Below are 19,865 nucleotides of genomic sequence, written 5' to 3' on the forward strand. Positions count from 1 at the left end.
TGCATTCTGTTGGTGAGCTTGGTCCTAACCGTGTCATGTGAAACAGTACCTACTGGGACAAATACACAGAACTGTCTCATAAATGAGATTGGCTGTAGGGAAGAAATCAGACACGAGCTTCTGCCTAGGTGCTGTCTATTGATTAACTGTGTTGTGTTGAGATTACTGTCTGCTCACACCAACAGAATCTGGATTCAACATGAACTGGTGGGCCTGTTCCTGTGCTGTATTGAATTTTGAAAACTCACAGGCCCTAAAGCTATGTAAACTGACTAATTATATCTCACAAAGTACAGAAACTCACAACTTGAACTCCAAAATCATTGAGTGCACCTTGAAATTTTTTTTTTCAAAGTGTACCTTCTTTACAGTTCTGTTCATTGTTGCTGTCCCCTCCCCTCTAGTTTTCCTTGTCCCCAGTCTATTCTCAGGGAACACAAGCCACTATATAAAAAACAACCAGCCAACAGGTTTGGTTCTGAATGACCTCTATGTGACTGAATGTCAGCTCCTGCAGAATATTGTCTCTTTAGGATGGGTAGGATGTATAGTTACTATAACTGCATTGAAAGCTGTGCATGGGAAGAGAGGAGAAGCCGTAAGCATGACAGAGGAGCTGATGCTAGCTTGTTAATGATAAAATGTTAATGATAAGTACTTCTATAAAAATAGGGCTCTGTCACATCACTTCACTTGTTTTATTAAAGCCGGTTGAATGACATGCTCCAATCCCATAAATCGTTTACTCACTTGGTCCGAAGATGGGCACAGGGGAGCTAATGGGTTGTAAATATTCTCCATTGAGGTTGTCACTGCAGGAATAAATGCTAGAAAGTGGATCATCTCTCGATGTGCACAGTCAACCGTCAGGCCCATTTTGTTTATCTGTCCTTTCCCACTCTGAAGTCAAGTCTGCTATCACAATGTGGCTTATTAATCATTTACTGCAAACATTTACAGTTCCGTCACATGTTATATTATTTTCCTTTTAATTGTTCATCATGGATTGTGGACATTGCTGGCTGAGATACTATTTATTTCCCATCCCCTTGAGAAGGTGGTGACGAACCCATTCGTGAACTACTGCAGTCCATGTGGTCCAAATATTCCATTTGTGAGTGGTGTTTCGCCCGTTATCATAGTTTGTATTTTGATGGAGCCCAATTCCATGGAAACACATCAAACTCAGGTCCAGCTTGAGTATTTAATACAAGTGAATCCAATGGACAGCAATGGTACAAATGCATCAGGACATTCTTTCCCATTAGAATTCTTGGTCACCATCTATCCTACAGAGATAGGAGGAAGGCTTGTTTATCTGTTCCATGTTACATTATTCTCTGTCTAAGCGAAAAAGGGGCAAATCGGTGAGAGTTAAGGGTAGGCAAGCTGGCTTTCCGGATGGGATAACAAAAAACAGTAAAGCATAGGAACAGGCCCTTCGGCCCACCAAACCTGAGCTGACACACGATGCCTTTCTAAACTAAAAATTTTTACCTCTACGTGGTGCATACCCCCTATTCCCTGCCTATTTATATATCTGTCAAGATGCCTCTTAAACATTGCTATTGTATCTGCCTGCACCATCTCCTCTGGCAGCGTGTTCTAGGTACTTACCACCTTCAGTGTAAAAAATCTGCCTCTCACATCTTCTATAAACTTTCCCCATTTTACTTTAAATCGATGTCCCCTAGCAATTGACATTTCTACCCTAGGGGAAAAAAAAAACTCTGATTATCCATTCTATCCATGCCTCTCATCATTTTGTAAACTTTTACCAGGTCAGCCCTCAGCCTCTGACATTCAAGTGAAAACAAACTAAGTTTGTCCAATCTTTCCTCATTGCTAATACCCTCCAAACCAGGCAACATCCTGGTAAACTGTTTCTATACCCTGTCTAAAGCCTCCACATCCTTCTGGTACTGTGGTAACCAGAACTGTACCCAATATTCCAAATGTGGCCAAACTAAAGTTCTATACAGCTGCAGCATGACTTACCAAATTTTATACTCTACGCCCCAACTAATGAAGAGCAAACATGTCATATGCCTTCTTGACCACCTTATCTACTTGTGTTGCCACTTTCAGGGAACTGTGGACCAGTGCGCTGAGATCCTTCTGTATGTTGATGCTGCTAAGGTTCCACCATTAATGTATTCTTCTCTCCTGCATTAGACCTTACAAAATGCATTATATTGCATTTGTCCAGATTAAACTCCACCTGCCATTTCTCTGCTCGAGTCTGCAGCCTATTTACATCCTGTTGTATCCTCTGGCAATCTTCCTCACTATCTGCAGCTCCCCCAATCTTTGTGTCATCTGCATTGTGACATTGCTAATAAGTCCATATTTTTCAATACATGAGTAAATTCTATCCCTAAAAATCTTCTCCAGTAATTTCTCTATCACTGATATAAGGCTCAGTGGACTGTAATTGCCCAGATTATCCATTTTGCCCTTCTTCCTTTATTCATTCAGGGGATAAGGGCATTGCTGGCTAGGCCAGCATTTATTGCCCATCCCTAATTGCGTAGAAGGCAGTTATCAGTCAGCTAGTGGGTCTGGAGTCACATTTAGGCCTGGCCATAAGGATGGCAGTTTCCTTCCCTAAAAGGCGTTAGTGAAGCAGTTGGGTTTTTCCTCGACAATGGATTCACTGTCATCAGTAGACTCTTAATTCCAGATCTATTTTTTAAATTGGATTCAAATTCCACCATCTGCCATGGCAGGATTTGAAATTGGGTTCCCAGAGCATGTTCTGGATTAACAGTCCAGCAATAATACCACTAGGCCATCACCTCCCCTGTTTGTCTTGTCACCCAAGAAATCTTGCCATCCTTATCCTTCATTTTCACAGTAACATGCTGGTCCTGAACTCTAATCAACTGACCTTTAAAAGATTCCTACATGTCAGATGTGGATTTACCCTCAAATATCCACCCCCAATCTACGTTCCCCATTTCCTGCCCAATATTCTGGTAGTTAGCCTTCCCCCAATTTAATACTTTCACCCAAGGACTACTATTATCCTTATCCACAAGTAACTTAAAATTTACAGAAATATGGTCACTATTCCTGAAATGTTCCCTCACTGAAACTTCAATCACCTGGCCAGGGTCATTCCCCAGTGCCAGGTCTAGAATGGCTCCTTCCCTAATTAGACAGTTTACATATTGTTTCAACAAACCATCCTGGACACAACTAACAAATTTCTCCCCACCAAACCCGTGGTACTAAGTGAATCCAAGTCAATATAGGGGAAGTTAAAATCACCCACCGCACTCTCTGCAACTCCCTTGTCCGCTCCACACTCCCCACTAGCCCCACCACCCCCAGCACCTTTCCCTGCAACCTCAGGAAGTGCTACACCTGCCCCTACACCTGCCCCCTCACCTCCATTCAAGGCCCAAAGCAAACCTTCCATATTAGACAGGGGTTCACCTATACATCTGTCAACATGATCTACTGCATCCCCTGCTCCCGATGTGGCCTCCTCTACATCAGTGAGACCAATCGGAGGCTCGGAGACCGCTTTGTAGAGCACCTGCGCTCTGTTCATGACAAACAACAACACCTTCCGGTCACAAACCATTTTAACGCCCCCTCCCACTCCCTGGGTGACATGTCCATCCTGGGCTTCCTCCAGTGTCACAATGACACCACCTGGAAACTGGAGGAGCAGCACCTCATACTCTGCTTTGAGAACTTACAGTTTGATGGCCTAAATGTGGATTTTACCAGTTTCAAAATCTCCCCTCACCCAGCCTCATCCCATGTCCAACCCTCCCTCTCATCCCCGCCTCCTTGACCTGACACAACCTGTCGGTCCTGTCTCCCACCTATCTGCTCCTCCTGCCTCACTGACCAATCCCCACCACTCCCTACCTGCACTCACCTATCGCCATCCCACCTACCTTCCCCGGCCCCACCCCTCCTCTCTCTACTTATTTCTGAGCTCCTTTCCCCCTCTCCCATTTCTGAAGAAGGGTCCCAACCTGAAATGTCAACTTTCCTGCTCCTCTGATGCTGCCTGACCTGCTGTGTTCCTCAAGCTCCATACTGTGATATCTCTGACCCCAGCATCGGCAGTTTTAACTATCTCACCATAAATACCCTGTTGTTTTTACATTTTCCTGAGCTGTGTCCATTTGGTCTCACTGGATGATCCCTCCCTCTGTACAGCTGTGATATTCTCCCTCATCAGTAACACTACCTCTTTTACATCCCTGTCTGTCTTGCCTGAAATATCTAAATCCCAGAACGTTCAACTACCAGTCTTGTCCCTCTCTCAATCAATTCTCTGTATTAGCTACAACATCATAGTCATATGTGTTAATCCACCCTGTAAGATCATCTGCCTTACCTGTCATACTCCTCACATTAAAACAAATACACCTCTGACTGCCAGTCCTGTTGTGTTCAGTAATCTCTCCCTGTCTATTCTTCCTCTTAATCTTACTGGCCTTTAGTCTCTGACTCCTGCTTAGTCATTTTACTTGCTGACTTACTACTCTGGTTTCCACCCCCTGCCACACCAGTTTAAACCCTCCCGAGTGGTACTATCAAACCTCCCTGCCAGATTATTGGTGCCTCTCCACTTTAGGTGCAACCTGTCCTTCTTGTATAGGCCCCACCTCCCCTGGAAGACATCCCAATTATCTACATACCTGAAGCCCTCCCTCCTACACCAGCTGTTCAGCCATGTATCTAACCATACTATCTTCCTATTCCTAGCCTCACTGGCATGTGACATAGGAAGTAATCCCGAGATTACAACCCTAGAGGTCCTGCTTTTCAACTTCCTCCCTAACTCCCTATGCAGGACCTCATCTCTCTTTTTGCCTATGTCATTCTGACCAATATGGACCATAACCTATGGCTGCTCACCATCCCCTTTCAGAATGTCATGTGCCCGCTTAGAGATATCCTTGACCATGGCACCATGGAGGCAACACACTATTCTGGAATCTCATTTGCAGGCACAGAAATGCCTACCTGTGCCCCTGACTATAGCGTTCCCCTACCACTACTGCTTGCCACCACTTTGACCCTCCCTGCTGCACAACAGTGCCAGTCATAGTGCTACTAATTTGATTGCTGCTGCTTTCCCTTGAGATGCCACCCATCCCTCAAAAGTATTTAAAAGTGGGAAAGAAAGAAGTCAAAATGTAGATTGCTCTCCCTGGGCATTTGATCATGCAACTTTCCAGAAAACTTGGAGATGTCCGCAAACAACTGTCTCAGAAAGAAGGAAACGAGGATCAGGCAAAGTCCGGAAATAAGAATGGAATCAAAATCAGGGAAGTGTAAGGCTATTCGGAGATAGCTGGAGGCAGAGTCTATGCAGTGTGGAGCTAGAGGAACACAGCAGGTCAGGCAGCATCAGAGGAGTAGGAGAGTTGACATTTCAGACCTAGACCCTTCATCAGAACCTAATCCTTTTCCTTTATTAGTTAACGGGATAAGGGCATCACTGGTGAAGCAGCATTTATTGCCCATCCAAGGTGTAGACCCAAAACTTTGACTCTCCTGCTCCACTGATGCTGCCTGACCTGCTGTGTTCCTCCAGCTCCACACTGTATCAAGGTGTAAGGCCACAATGTTTGCAAATACATAGACTGTGTGTTGACACTTCGTTATCATGCGTTGCTATCAGACAGTAACGTGCCTTCATCATCTTTCTGAATTCCCATTTGACACTAGTTTTAAATATCTACAAATATCCTTTTTTTCTCGACTTTCTTGCAGGACTATTGGCTTTCACTGCTTTACAAGCGGCTGGTGGGAACCAAAGTGCTCACTGTTCAAGTGGCAGGCCTGCAGAGGAAACCTAGGCCCGGGCGAGTGATAAGGGACAAGCTGAGAATCTACGCCCACTGTACACACATCCGCAAGTAAGTCTCATTTGCAGCGTTTTTGCTCTTCATTAATATAAGAGAAAATGCACATCCAAACCCTTTGAACGCCAAGTTTGGATAATATCAAAGGAATAGAGGATTTGCCAAAGACTAGGACAAAAGGCGGCTGGATTACTCTGAAAGCTAAGTAAATGTACGCCATTGTTGACATCCAGAAATCTCTGTTTTGCATCACCACTGTCCCCCTGCCCCCTCACAGGTGAATAATGCCATCAAAGAGCATCATAGTTTTTTTTTGTCTTGTCAAAGGGACAGAAGTCACTATTGTTCCGGCTTTGCTGAAGGTAATTTTCTGACAGATAAGTGTTCCAGAACTTTCATCAGTGCCAATGACATGAATACACATATTAGATGATGTGATACACATTAAAGCTAATGACTGTTCCTTCTGATGATTTACTTGTTTTGTTTCTCTGCCATCGTTCATATTGTCCTTTTCCTGAAGTATTGCGTATCTCTTAATTCACCCCATCTGAAAGATTAGAAATGGCCAGTCAAGAGAAAAATAAACTCCTTCTCTGAACCGCAATCAAGTTAATCAAAATATTACAAATGCATAATGATGTTTGCTTCGGATCCTTTGGCCTAACAAATCATTTAAGTTTTGAGGGAGGCAGTGATTGTTAAAGTTTATTATTTAACCCTTTTTCCTCAGGCAAAGGAAATATTTTCTAATTGACCTGTTGAGAGATGTTATTGCATACCCTCTGGAATAGGTGGGACTTGAACCCAGGCCTCCTGGCTCAGGGATAGTGGCACTACGACAGCACCAGAAGTCCCCCCTCTAATTCTGATAAAGGAGACTGGCATGATGGCATACACGCCATACTTTCTACAGGGATTTATTCAGAACTTTCAAATAAGAGAAATGGATTGCTACTCACAGAACATAAGAACTTCAGAATGTATGAAACAGGAACAGAAATAGGCCATTCAGTCCCTTCAATAAGATCATGTTTTGTCTAATCTTGGCCTTGAATCCACTTTCTATCCTGTTCCCCGTAAAAGTTGATTTTGCTACAGTCTATCTCAGTCAGGATATATCTAATGACTTGGACTACACAGATCCTTGGGATCCTGGCCCTCTGATCGTTGAAATTCCACCTCATTTCTATCTTACACGGGGACCACTTATTCAGAAACTGCTGCCTCTATTTCTGAACTTCCCCACAAGGGGAAGCATCCTGTCAATATCTTTCATGTTCCAACAAGATCACCTCTCATTCTTCTAAACTCCAATAAGTCTAGATCCAAACTGCTCAATCTTTCTTCATAAGACAGCCCCTTCATCCCAGGCATCAGCTGAATGAACCTTCTCTGAACTCTTTCCATGGAAATGTATCCTCCCTTCAGTGAGAAGATCATGATGGTGCACAGTACTCCAAGCTGTGGTCTTATCTCAGCACCCTGTACAATTGCAGCAAGATGACCCTCCTTTTTATACCATGGCTGTACATTGATGAAGATTCAAAGATATTTGACATTTAGGAAGGACGGACACGAAGGAAAAAGGAAAGGAAATTATCAGTGCTGGTGATAATACGAGCTGGGGTCAGTACATTAGTAAGGGAGGATCTCAGATCAGAAGAACAATATGCGGTATCTGATCGGTTGGAACTAACGTTTTCAGCCCTGTCTCTTTACTAACATCAGGGGGCTCATGCCAAAATTGGGGAACAGCCTGACAAAGATATACTCACGGAATTGTACCTGACAGACAATATCCCAGACCACACCATCACCATCTTTGGATATGTCCTGTCTCACCTGCAGGACACACCCAGCAGATGTGGAGGCACAGTGGGATACAGTCAGGAGGGAGTTACCCTGGGAGTCCTCAACATTGTCTCTGGAGTCTCATGGCTTAGTTTAAACATGGACAAGTAAACCTCCTGCTAATTACCATGTACCGTCCTCCCTCAGCTGATGAATCAGTACTCCTCCATGTTGAACACTTGGAGGAAGCACTGAGGGTAGCAAGGGTGCAAAGTGCACTCTGGGTGGGGGATTTCAATGCCCACCACCAAGAGTGGCTCAGCAGCAGTACTACTGATTGAGCTGGTTGGGTCCTAAAGGACATAGCTACCAGACTGGGTCTGCGGCAGGTGGTGAGGGAACCAACAAGAGGGAAAAACATACTTGACGTCATCCTTACCAATCTGCCAGCTGCAGAGGCATCTGTCCATGACAGTATCGGTAAGAGTGACCATCGCACAGTCCTTGTGGAGACGAAGTCCCACCTTCACATTGAGAATAACCCCCATCGTATTGTGTGGCACTATCACCCTGCTAAATGGGACAGACTATGCACAGATCTAGCAACTCAGGCAACAAGGTGTAGAGCTGGATGAACACAGCAGGCCAAGCAGCATCAGAGGAGCAGAAAAGCTGACGTTTCTGGTCTAGACCCTTCTTCAACTCAGGACTAGGCATCCATGAGGCGCTGTGGGCCATCAACAGCAGCAGAATTGTACTCCAGCACAATCTGTAACCTCATGGCCTGGTATATTCCCCACTCAACCATTACCATCAAGCCAGGGGATCAACCCTGGTTCAATGGAGAGTGCAGGAGGGCATGCCAGGAGCAGCGCCAGGCACACCTGAAGATGAGGTTCCAACCTGGTGAAGCCACCAAACAGGACTACTTGCACGCCAAACAGCGAAAGCATCAAGTGATCAGAGGGAGGGTTGGTCATGGGATAAGGCTAGGGGTGAGAAAGAAAAGAAAAAAAGAACACCCTTCACCCCAACCTCAAATTCACCTGGACCATCTCCGATACCTCTCTCTCCTTCCTGGACCTCTCTGTTTTCATCTCTGATGACCGCCTTATAACCGACATTTATTTCAAGCCCACCATCTCCCATACCTCTGCTCTCACATCGCCTTCCCCCAACATAAACCAAAATAAGGACAGAATCCCTTTGTCCTCACATATCACCCCACCAACCTCTGCATCCAACATATCATTCTCCGCCACTTCCGCCACCTACAATCTGACCCCACAACCAAAGATATATTTCCCTCCCCACCCCTATCTGCCTTTCGTAGGGACCACTCTCTCTGCGACTCCCTTGTCCGCTCCACATTTCCCGCTAACCCCACCAACCTTTCCCTGCAAGCGCAGGAAGTGCTACACCTGCCCCTACATCTAACCCCTCACCTACGTTCAAGGCAGAAAACAAACCTTCCACATCAGACAGGGGATCACCTTTGCATCCGTCAATGTGGTCTACTGTATCCGTTGCTCCCGATGTGGCCTCTTCTACGTCAGTGAGACCAAGTGGAGACTCGGAGACCGCTTTGTAGAGCACCTGCGCTCTGTTCGCGACAAACAACAACACCTTCCGGTCATGAAACATTTTAACTCCCCCTCCCATTCCCTGGGTGACATGTCCATCCTGGGTCTCCTCCAGTATCACAATGACGCCACCCGGAAACTGGAGGAGCAGCACCTCATATTTCGCCTCGGGAGCCCACAGCCCGATGGCCTAAACATGGATTTCACCACTTTTGAAATCTCCCCACCCTCGGCCTCATCCCATAACCAACCCTCCCTCTCATCCCCGCCTCCTTGGCCTGACACAACCTGTCTATCTTCTCTCCCACCTATCCATCCCACCCTCCCACTGACCAATCCCCACCACTGTCTACCTGCACTCACCTATCACCATCCCACCTACCTTCCCCAGCCATACTCTTCCTCTCTCTATTTATTCCCCGGCTCCCTTCCCCCTCCCCCATTTCTGAAGAAGGGCCCCGACCCGAAACGGCAGCTTTCCTGCTCCTCTGTAGCTGCCTGGCCTGATGTGTTCCTCCAGCTCCACACTGTGTTATCTGGGTACAGGTAAACTGCTTCCTCTGCTTGGGAAATCTAGAGCAGGGTGCATAATTTAAAAATAAGAGGATGTTATTTAGGGAAAAAAACAGGACTTTCAATCTTAGAATTCTGTACTCCAGAGGGTTTTGATTTTTGGATATATTTAAAGTAGAGGTTGGTACATTGTTGGTTACCAAAGCATAACGCTTGTAGAGACATTGAAGTCATTGATCAGCTTAAATAGCATTAAATAGTGGTGCAGGCTCGATGGGCTGAAAGGCCTACTTCTGTTCCTATGTTCCTCTTTTAATAAAGGCCAACACTCCATTCGCCTTCCTCAATACTGGATGTGCGTTAACGTTTTGTGCAGCAGATCCTTCTCTAGTTTCTCTCCATTTTTCCATTTAGAAACATTTACATGTTTTCATTAGTATATTCCCTATGAGATGCTACAAGATATTGGTGTTTTTACATGCTGTGGTTTTGGACACATAGTGTATCGGGTCATGCCTAGAGTTACATGTCCCTCTTAAGTAAGATCCCAATCTGAGTTACACTTTCAAAAGGAAGCACAGAATGTAGGGAGACAAACAATTTCAAAACAGCACTGAGATGCACTTGAGATTTAGTCACTTTCCAAGGCTTTGCCACAATGAGATGGATAAGTGGATACATCTGGATAGTGGTAGGGGTTTTATTTTTATATTAAACTCAAACCTTCAAAATTACAAGTATAATTTATTTTAAAAAATAACTATTTATTCCATAACTGCTATACATTTATCTGTACTGCAAGAGAGATTTTCCAATAGTGCATCAAACTTTAGAACTTATTGAAATTTGTTACAGAATAGGATTACAAAATGGCAACATTTGGTGAATAATCTTCAAATGTGTTTTTCACACATTTTATTTTAGTTTTTCTATGAAGTTGCACTTTAGTGAGAGGTGACAATTCCTCCATTTCCACATGCTGCACTTAGTATTCAGTAAGGGTGGCACAGTGGTTAGTACTGCTGTCTCAAAGCACCAGGGACCTCGGTTTAATTCCATCCTTGGGTCACTGTCTGTGTGGGTTTCCTCCAGGTGCTCTGGTTTCCTCCCATAGTACAAAGATGTGCAGGTTAGGTGGATTGGGCATGCTAGATGGCCCATAATGTATAGAGCCATACAGCATGGAAACAGACCCTTTGGTCCAAACTAAGCTAGTGCTACCTGTTTGTCCTGGTCCCTATCCCTCCAAACCTTTCCTATTCATATATCATCCAAATTTCTTTTAAACATTGTAATTGTACCTGCATCCAAAACTTCATCAGAAAGTTCATTCCACATGCAAACCACCCCCTGTGTAAAAAAAATCACCATGGAAAATGCAGGGCTACAGAGATTGGGTGGAATGCTCTTCAAAGGATCAGTGTGGACTCGATACACCAAATGGCTTGTTTTTCACACAGTAGGAATTCTATTAGAATGGGGAGCTCACAAATATTGGATAACTAGACTTGTATTCAAAAAGCTCTTCAATACTTAAATAGACAATAGTGCCAGCCAATATATGAGTAGCAAGATCAACTGAACATGTTGGTATTTTTCCAAAGCTGTTCTCAAAGAATTCTTAAATACTCTCCAAGAGAAGGGTTAGGGCATTGTAAAACAACGTAAGACAAATTCCAGTTCACCATCACCTTCTCGTGGGAAACTAGGGACGGGCAATAAATGATGGCCCGGCTAGTGCCACCATAATGAATTAAGAACACCCTCCACCCATAATTAACTTCAGGACAGCACTGGAAATGGCTTTGGTGGCAGTATATCTGGATCCCTACACTTTCAGTTATGTAGCCCTCTTCTGGAATACAGTATTCAGTTTTGGCCACCCTGTTATAGGAATCATATTATTAAGAAGGAGAAGGTTCAGAAAAGATTTATGGCAATGGAGGGTTCGAGTTAGAAGGAGAGACTGGATAGGTTGGGTCTTTTTTTCACTGGAGCATAGAGGTTGAGGGGTGCTTTTACAGAGATTTATAAAATCATGAGGAGTATAGATAAGATGAATGGTACATGTCTTTTCCCTAGGGTGGGGGATTTCAAGACCAGGGTGCATGTTTTAAGGTGAGAGGAGAAAAGTTTAAATACATGAGGAGCAACTTTTGTATGCAGCGCACTCATATGAGGAATGAACTGCGAGAGGAAGTGGTGATTGCAGATACAGTTACAATATTTAAAAGACATTTGGATAAGTACATGAATAGCAAAGGGTTGGATGGATATGGGCCAAGTGCAGGCAGGTGGAGCTAGTGGTCAGCATGGACCAGTTGGGCCAAAGGGTCTGTTTCCGTGCTGTATGTCTCTATGACTCCAGGGTGTATAATATGTTACAGCTACGAGGCACTGAGGAAGGGGAGTTCCACAGTAAAATATGGGAGTTGCACCTCAGCTGGAAAGATTGGAAACAGGCTGGACAATTATATAAACACATAGCAAAAAGAAAATGAAGAGAGGGTTTCCTGTGCTGTAATAGCATGCGATACATTATAGCATGGAAGCCCCGCTATGCACTGCATGTTATGGAGGGCCTAAGGCCTTTACAGTCTGTCAATGTTCGGATGTAATAGTCTAAGGTCAGCTGTATGACTCAACACCTTAATGGAAATAGCTACTGTTCAAAAAAGAAAAATCTGAGGCTGCATATCATTGCTGTATACAAAAGGACGAGGTGGCGAGAGTCCTTAAAAAAGCCTATATTTAGAAAAATCCATTCACATTTGAATCATATTCTGGTTTTCAAGTGTTAGTTGCATCCTTTTTTGGGCATTGAAGGTTTATACAATGCTTACCACATTTCAGTATTTATGGAGAGTGATATCAGACTCAAAGCATCAGCTCTATTCTTCTCTCCACAGTTGCTGCCAGACCCAGTGAGTTTCTCCAGGATTGTTTCAGATTTCCAGTATTTGTAATATTTTGCCTTTGTCGGGGTTTACCAATGCGCTTCACAGTCTGTGAAGTGATTCTAAATTGTGGGCAAGGCTTACAATGGATGTTTATGTAGAAAGTTGCCATGAACAGTGACATTATATAGTTACAGCAGATCCATAGGACAGATCCAAAGGCTGTTTGACCCAACAGGCCTCTGCTTGTGTTTATACATCAGATAAGCCCCTTGCCACTCTGTTTAATGCTTCCTGTTAGTGCCTATATCACTGTATTTCTCTTCTGCGTGCGTCAAGCCTCCCTTGGAACTGAAATTTCTTACCTTCTAAGGAGAAAGCAGTCCCCTTATTCCTCTTACCAAAATGAGCCACTTAGTATTGAATTTCATAGATGCTCTTTTGTGTATTTTGATGCAGTTAGCCATATCAGGAACAAAATTCTCTAATTCAATGCCACTCATAACTTGCAACACAAGATCTCCAAAGTTTAAGTTCAAAACATTTACGTATGTCAATTGTCATTTGCTAGTATAGCACTTGAGTATTGCTGGTAAAGAAAACATTTTGTCAGAGCTTTCCATCTTGCACTCATCAGCACAATTTGCAAGAAGACCAATAAATAGGCAGACCCATATTCGTAGAGTATGAGAGGAGAGCACTGCACATCTTTCAACTCAACAAAATAAGTCTCATCCAGTCACTGGTTCATTTCTTGGGACAGTGTCCTGATCAGTCTGAGTCAACCTGGCTGGTTTGAAATCCAAACAAAGCCTGGTAGTTAACTATCAATCATCACTAACTGCTGCATTCTGCATGGCAATGCCTCTGCCATTTGCCAACCAATCATCATTGTCTCTCATACAGTATAATATTGGCTTTGCTGTTTATTCTGGTGATTGTCCAGACGAGGACAAGGTGAAAGTTTTGACAAAATATGTCTTTTATTCCAGTGATTTTTATGCATGTGGCAAATAATGGTTCTTCCAGCATAGACTCCTGTAAGACACCATTTCCTACAATCTTTCTGTCTGAGAAACTCCAATATTGCAAACTCTGTTGTACAGCCATTCTCAACTATGGTCCCCCAAATTGACATTGCCCGACTAGTGTCAAGTGGCACCTTTTTGGCATCTTGTGAAAGTCCGTCAATGTCACATTCACTGCATTGGCTCTATACTCTATCCATTAATAGCCCAAAGGTTTGTTTTGGCATCCATGCAATTTACATACATGGATCATTTTCTAACAGAGTAAATCCAAGAATCCCACACAGGTTTAAAAAAAGGCAGCATATATTAACCAATTCATTTGTAACTGGTTTGCCAGAAATGTGGTGCTTTGATGAAGATTAGTATGCACTGCACGCAGTTTCAATTCCTGATTCAAAGGCTAGGAATGCTAGGAATGAAGGAAGATGCTAAGATGATAGTATAAGGTAGGGGTGGAGGTTAGATAGACCTTAGGTTTAGGGTAAAAGTTCGGCACGACATTGTGGGCCGAAGGGCCTGTACTGTGCTGCACTGACCTATATTCTATGTTCTGTAATTATGGAGATGATTTAACTCTTGAATCCCACACTATTTCAGTACCTTACTGTACGGAGGATCACTCTAAGGTGTATCCAAATCATCTGTGCAAAAATGAAAATGGAGAATGGTCGTGTTGCGGCTGTACAAGGCATTGATTAGGCCACTACTGGAATACTATGCGCAATTCTGGTCTCCCTCATATAGGAAAGATGTTGTGAAACTTGAAAGGGTTCAGAAAAGATTTACAAGAATGTTGTCAGGGTTGAAGGGTTTGAGCAATCGGGAGAGGCTGAATAGGCTGGGGATATTTTCCCTGGAGCATCAGAGGCTGAGGGATGACTTTATGGAGGTGTATAAAATCATGAGGGGCATGGATAGGGTAAATAGACAAGATCTTTTCCCCAGGTGGAGGAGTCCAAAACGAGAGGGCATAGGTTTAAGGTGAGAGGGGGAAAGATTTAAAAGGGACCTTAGGGACAACTTTCACATGCAGAGGGTGTTGCGTGTATGGAATGAGCTGCCAGAGGAAGTGATGGAGGCTGGTACAATTACAACAGTTAAAAGGAATCTGGATGGGTACATGAATAGGAAGGGTTTAGAGGGATATGGGCCAAATGATGACAAATGGGACTGGATTTGTTTAGGATATCTGGTCAGCATGGACGAGTTGGACCGAAGGTTCTGTTTCCATGCTGTACAGCTCAATGACTCTGTGTATACAAAATGCTTAAATGATTCCTCCAGAGCTTCTCACTAGTTCTGCCAAGATCCTGGTAAAACCCACTTCAAAACAAGCTTCTGATTGTAATCAAATGTGCTACTCCTGTTGACTATCCCAAAGAGAAGCATAAAATGGTTTCATAATTCCTGTTTTCAAAGTAAAGACTCAACACTCAGTCCCATCGATAGCCTTGCAGCATGTTCCACAGGCCACCCTCACTGCCTCCCATCAACTACTGCATTAAAATCAGTTCTATGCTTTCCCAGAAAGAAACTAAATCAGATACACATGTCTGGGCTACAGTACTGTAGCCATTCTATTATAGGTTGTTACCTGGGAAACATGAGCTAAAATGTCACGATTGCCATTTGAGAAATTAAATTGAATTGACAATATTTGGAACTTATAAACTGTTATCAGTGACCATGATACTGTCAAGCTAACATAAAAACCTAAAGCAAAATATTGCAGATGCAGGAGGTCTGAAATAAAAGCAGAAAGTGCTGGAATAATCTGTGGAGAGAAAGAGACCGAGTTTCAAGTGTGCATTAAAGTTAAAAAGAGCAGAGAAAATAATAGTGTGATCGAAAGACTCACATTTATCTAGTGACAACCACAGGATTTCCCCAAAATGTTTTACAGACAATTAACAGAATTTGCTGGAAAAGCTCAGAGGTCAGGCAGTATCTGTGAAGAAAAATCAGAGTTAATGTTTCGGGTCCAGTGACACTTCCTCAGAGCTCCTCGACGTTCAGGTCATGGGACCTGAAACATTAATCCGCAGATGCTGGCACACCTGCTGAGCTTTTCCAGCAACTTTTTTCCAGCAACGTTTTCTGAAGAAGGGTCTAGACCCGAAACTTCAGCTTTCCTGCTCCTCTGGTGCTGCTTGGCCTGCTGTGTTCATCCAGCTCTACACCTTGTTTTCCAGCAACTTCTGATTTTGTTCCAGATTTGCAGCATCCACAGTTCTTTTGGTTTTTACAGACAATTAAGTTCTTTAGAGGCATTATTAAGGTTTTCTTGACGTCAGCCCATGTAACATATACCACAGAGAGTCAGGCTTTTATTGAGATAGGTATTTTCAAGTTTATTAACAAGTGACTGTGTACACTCATTAGACATCTCAGAATTACATACACAATCAGGGTTGCATGTTTACTTAAATTACTACTATATTATAAACATAATTGACTAGCTGACTAAGAGACTGACTGCATATCCAACTGATGAATGACTGTGCACGGAATAGGGTAGCAAGCCTTTATAGTAGTGTCACATTTTGTGATGTCCACTAGCTGTCTTAAAGGCGCAGTGCCTTTGTGAGATCTGAGCAGCAATAAAACAAAGTGTAACCATCGTTGTAACGTAGCAAACACAGAAGGTAATTTAGGTACAGCAAGCTCCCACAAGCAACAATGTTGTCTGAACAAATCATCTGTTTTCAGTGATGTTGCTGAGGGGCATAGGCAAGAGAGAAAAGACTCTTTACCCTTTAGTTTCAGAACTTCCTAGCCTTAATAAATGAATGTGAGTGTTTTGGCACCTTGCACATCCACAGAGCATTCTAAACAACTTAGGGCCAATGCATTATTTTTAAATCTGGGCAGAAAATGGCGCCCAGAAACATAAATGGCCCAGAAACATAAATGGCCAGTTCATCTGTGTTGGTTGAATGATAAATGCTGAGCTGCACTGTGTCTAATCTTCTTCAAATCAAAGACCGAGAGCTTTTGGTGTTAATTAATTCATTTGAAATCGGTCTTGCTGTCTTTATTTATTGCCCATCCCTAACTGCCCTGAGCTAGCCCATTTCAGAGGGCAGTTAAGAGTCAACAACATAGCCATGGGTCTGGAGGCACACTGGGTAAAAAAAAGGCAGGATTTTATTCCCTAAAGGATATTAGTGAGAGATGGATGCTTAAAATAATGGTTGTCATTAAACCTTTGGGGTGACACAGCAGCTCAGTGCTTAGCACTGCTGCCTCACAGCACCAGAGACCCAGGTTCGATTCCACCCTCGAGTGACTGTCTGCATGGGTTTCCTCCCACAGTTTAAAGTTGTGCAGGTTAGGCGAATAGGCCATGGAAATGCAAAGTTGTGGGTCTGGGTGGGATGCTCTTCGGAGGGTCAGCATGGACTTGAAGGGTCGAATGGCCTGCTCCCGCGCTGCAGGGATTCTAAGAAACTAGCTTTAACTCCATTTTTTTAAATCAAACTGAACTTGCACCATCTACAAGATCAGCGTTTAACTCAAATATCCTGAACATGTGTTGGGTGCTTTGACATTGCCACCACCAATGTGACTACAGATGTGTGTCTAAAGATACACATGCAAATTTGCAAGGTTCTTGGTGAAGATGAAGGAACTGGTACTAATTAAATAATTCTCTCAAAGAAAGCCTACAGTAGATTTCTAGACCCAAATCTAGACCCCCAAGTTTGTCTAGAAAAATACAGGGGGAGATTAAACAGAAAAAGAAAGCTTATGATAGTCACAAAAAACTTAAGAGGAGTATAGATCAAGTAAATTCAAAGGGAGGGCATGAACCAAATATTAGGAAGCAAGATAAAGGAAAACCCAAAGTTGTTTTACCAATATGTAAAGAACAAAAGGATAGTAAAGGAAAATGTGGGACCTATCAGAGATGAAGAAGGGAACTTGTGCAAAGATGCAGATGTTATGGGGAGAATTTTAAGTGAATTTTTCAACTCCATATGCACAACGGAAAGGGACGATGTGGATATAGTAATCCAAGAGGAGCAGTGTGAAATATTGAACAAAATAATTATAATGAGAGAGAAAGTGTTGAGGGGTTGGAATCCTTGAAAGTTGATAAGTCACCAGGGCTGGATGGATTGTTCCCGGAGTGTTGAAGGAGGTCAGGGATAAAATAACAGATGCTCTGAGGATTATTTTCCAGTCTTCACTAGATACAGGTGAGGTGCCAGAGGACTGGAGGAATGCAAATGTAGTTCTGTGGTTTAAAAAGGGTACAATGGAAATGCCAAACAAATATAGGCCTGTTAGGAGTTCTTCAGTAGTGGGCAGATTGTTAGAATCAATCCTGAGAGATAGGATAAACTGTCACTTAGAAAGGCATGGACTAGTAAGGGATAGTCGCAATGGCTTTGTTAAAGGAAGGTCATGCTTTACAAATTTGATTGAATTCTTTGAGGAAATGATGAGGAGGTTTGATGAGGGTCAAGCAGTGGTGGTTATCTACATAGATTTTAGTAATGGATTTGACAAAATCCCACATGGCAGACTAGTCACAAAAGTAAAAGCCCTGGGATACAGGATAAGGTGTCAAACTGGATCGAGAGTTGTCTTAGTAACAGGAAAAAAAGGATAATGGTCAATGGCTGCCTTGCATTTGGAAAGCTGTTACAAGTGGTGTTCCAGAGGGCTTGGTGGGACCCCTGCTGCTTGTTTTATACGTTAACAATTTGGACTTGGATTTGAGTGGGGTGAGGGGGCGGGGAGGTGGCACACAATTGGGAAATTTGAAGACGACTCAAAAATTGGCCGTGTGGTGGATTGTGTAGAAGTTAGCTGTAGGCTCCAAAGTGATATAGACGGGCTGGTGGAGTGGGCAGGAAAGTGGCTGACGCAGTTCAACTCTGATAAGTGTGAGGTAATGCATTTCAGGAGGTCACGCAGTAAAAGGGAATACACAATAAACGGGAACATACTGAGAGGGGTAGGCGATGTGAGAGATCTTGGCATGCAAGTGCACAGGTCCCTAAAGGTAGCAGCACAAGTAGATAAGGTTGTAAAGAAGGCATATGGAATGTTCTCCTTCATTGGCAGAGGTATAGAATACAAAAATAGGGATATAATGAAACTGTATAAGACACTGGTGAGGCCTCAACTGGAGTATTGTGTGCATTTTTGGTCACCACATTACAGGAAGGACATAATTGCTCTGGAGAGAGTGCAGAGAAGATTTACTAGAATGTTGCTAGGGCTGGAGAACTGTAGTTACGAGGGGAGATTGGAGAGATTGAAATTGTTTTCCTTGGAATAGAGAAGTCCGAGGGGGTGATATTATCGAGGTATAACAAAACTGTGAGGAGTAGAGATAGAGTAGACAGGAGAAACCTGTTTCCCTTGGCTGAGAGTTCAAAAACCAGGAGTCATAGATTGAAGCCAAGGATTGGAGGGGATGTGAGGAAAAGCTTTTTTTACGTAGCGGGTGATGGGTGTTCAGAATTTGCTGCCTGAGTTGGTGATGGAAGCAGAGACCTTCAATTCTTTTAAAAAGTACCTGGATCTGCACCTTAAGTGATGTAAGCTGCAGGGCTATGGGTCGTGTTCGAGGACAGAAAGGACCTCTGGGTGTCTTTGAGTTGGTGTGGACAAGTTGGACCAAATGGCCCCCTTCTGTACTATCTTCTCTCATTTCTATGGTTTATCAAGAGAAAAAAACAGAGCTAATGTTCCATATCAATCAATGACCTTTACCTATACTTAAAATAATTGTTTGCTCCACTCGTTATGCTTTGATTTTTTGGTAATAAAAATTCCAAATTTGCTTCAAAGTATCAGGGAATGGAATAATGCTACAGCGCATGGGATAGACACCACCAAGTGGTTGGACTTGGTTTCATAGCTATAATCCTTAACGCTAAATTGTCAATCATAGTTGTATTTTTCTAAAGTAGCAAGGGATCTTCACGTGCACAATGCAGCATTGACGTTTTTCATGGACAAAAGTCCCCACAAAAATGCATTACATTCCTCCTTTTCCTCAACCAAAATCTCAGAATTCCCCCGACTGTCTCCAAACAGCTTGAGTTTTGAGATGGTACTGACAGCAATGCTACCAGCTTTCACTGTCATTACATCCTTGAGACTGATAACAGCATCTGATGGAGGTAAATGCGTGGATCTACACAGAAATCCCAACGCTGCTGAACAATGGCGTCAGGACATTCCAAA

The 19,865-nt window shown here is 43.2% G+C and overlaps 1 protein-coding gene across 1 annotated transcript in view; it reads left to right on the forward strand.

Moving 5' to 3' along the window:
• Positions 1-19,865, forward strand: part of hpse2 (heparanase 2) — a 301,179-nt gene that overhangs the window by 249,789 nt on the left and 31,525 nt on the right. Inside the window, exon 8 of the mRNA XM_048609227.1 lies at positions 5,749-5,894. Coding sequence (XP_048465184.1) covers positions 5,749-5,894 — 146 coding nt within the window. The remainder of the gene's footprint in view (positions 1-5,748; positions 5,895-19,865) is intronic.

Source organism: Rhincodon typus, chromosome 20 (assembly GCF_021869965.1).
Source record: "Rhincodon typus isolate 14 chromosome 20, sRhiTyp1.1, whole genome shotgun sequence".
Taxonomy (NCBI): domain Eukaryota; kingdom Metazoa; phylum Chordata; class Chondrichthyes; order Orectolobiformes; family Rhincodontidae; genus Rhincodon; species Rhincodon typus.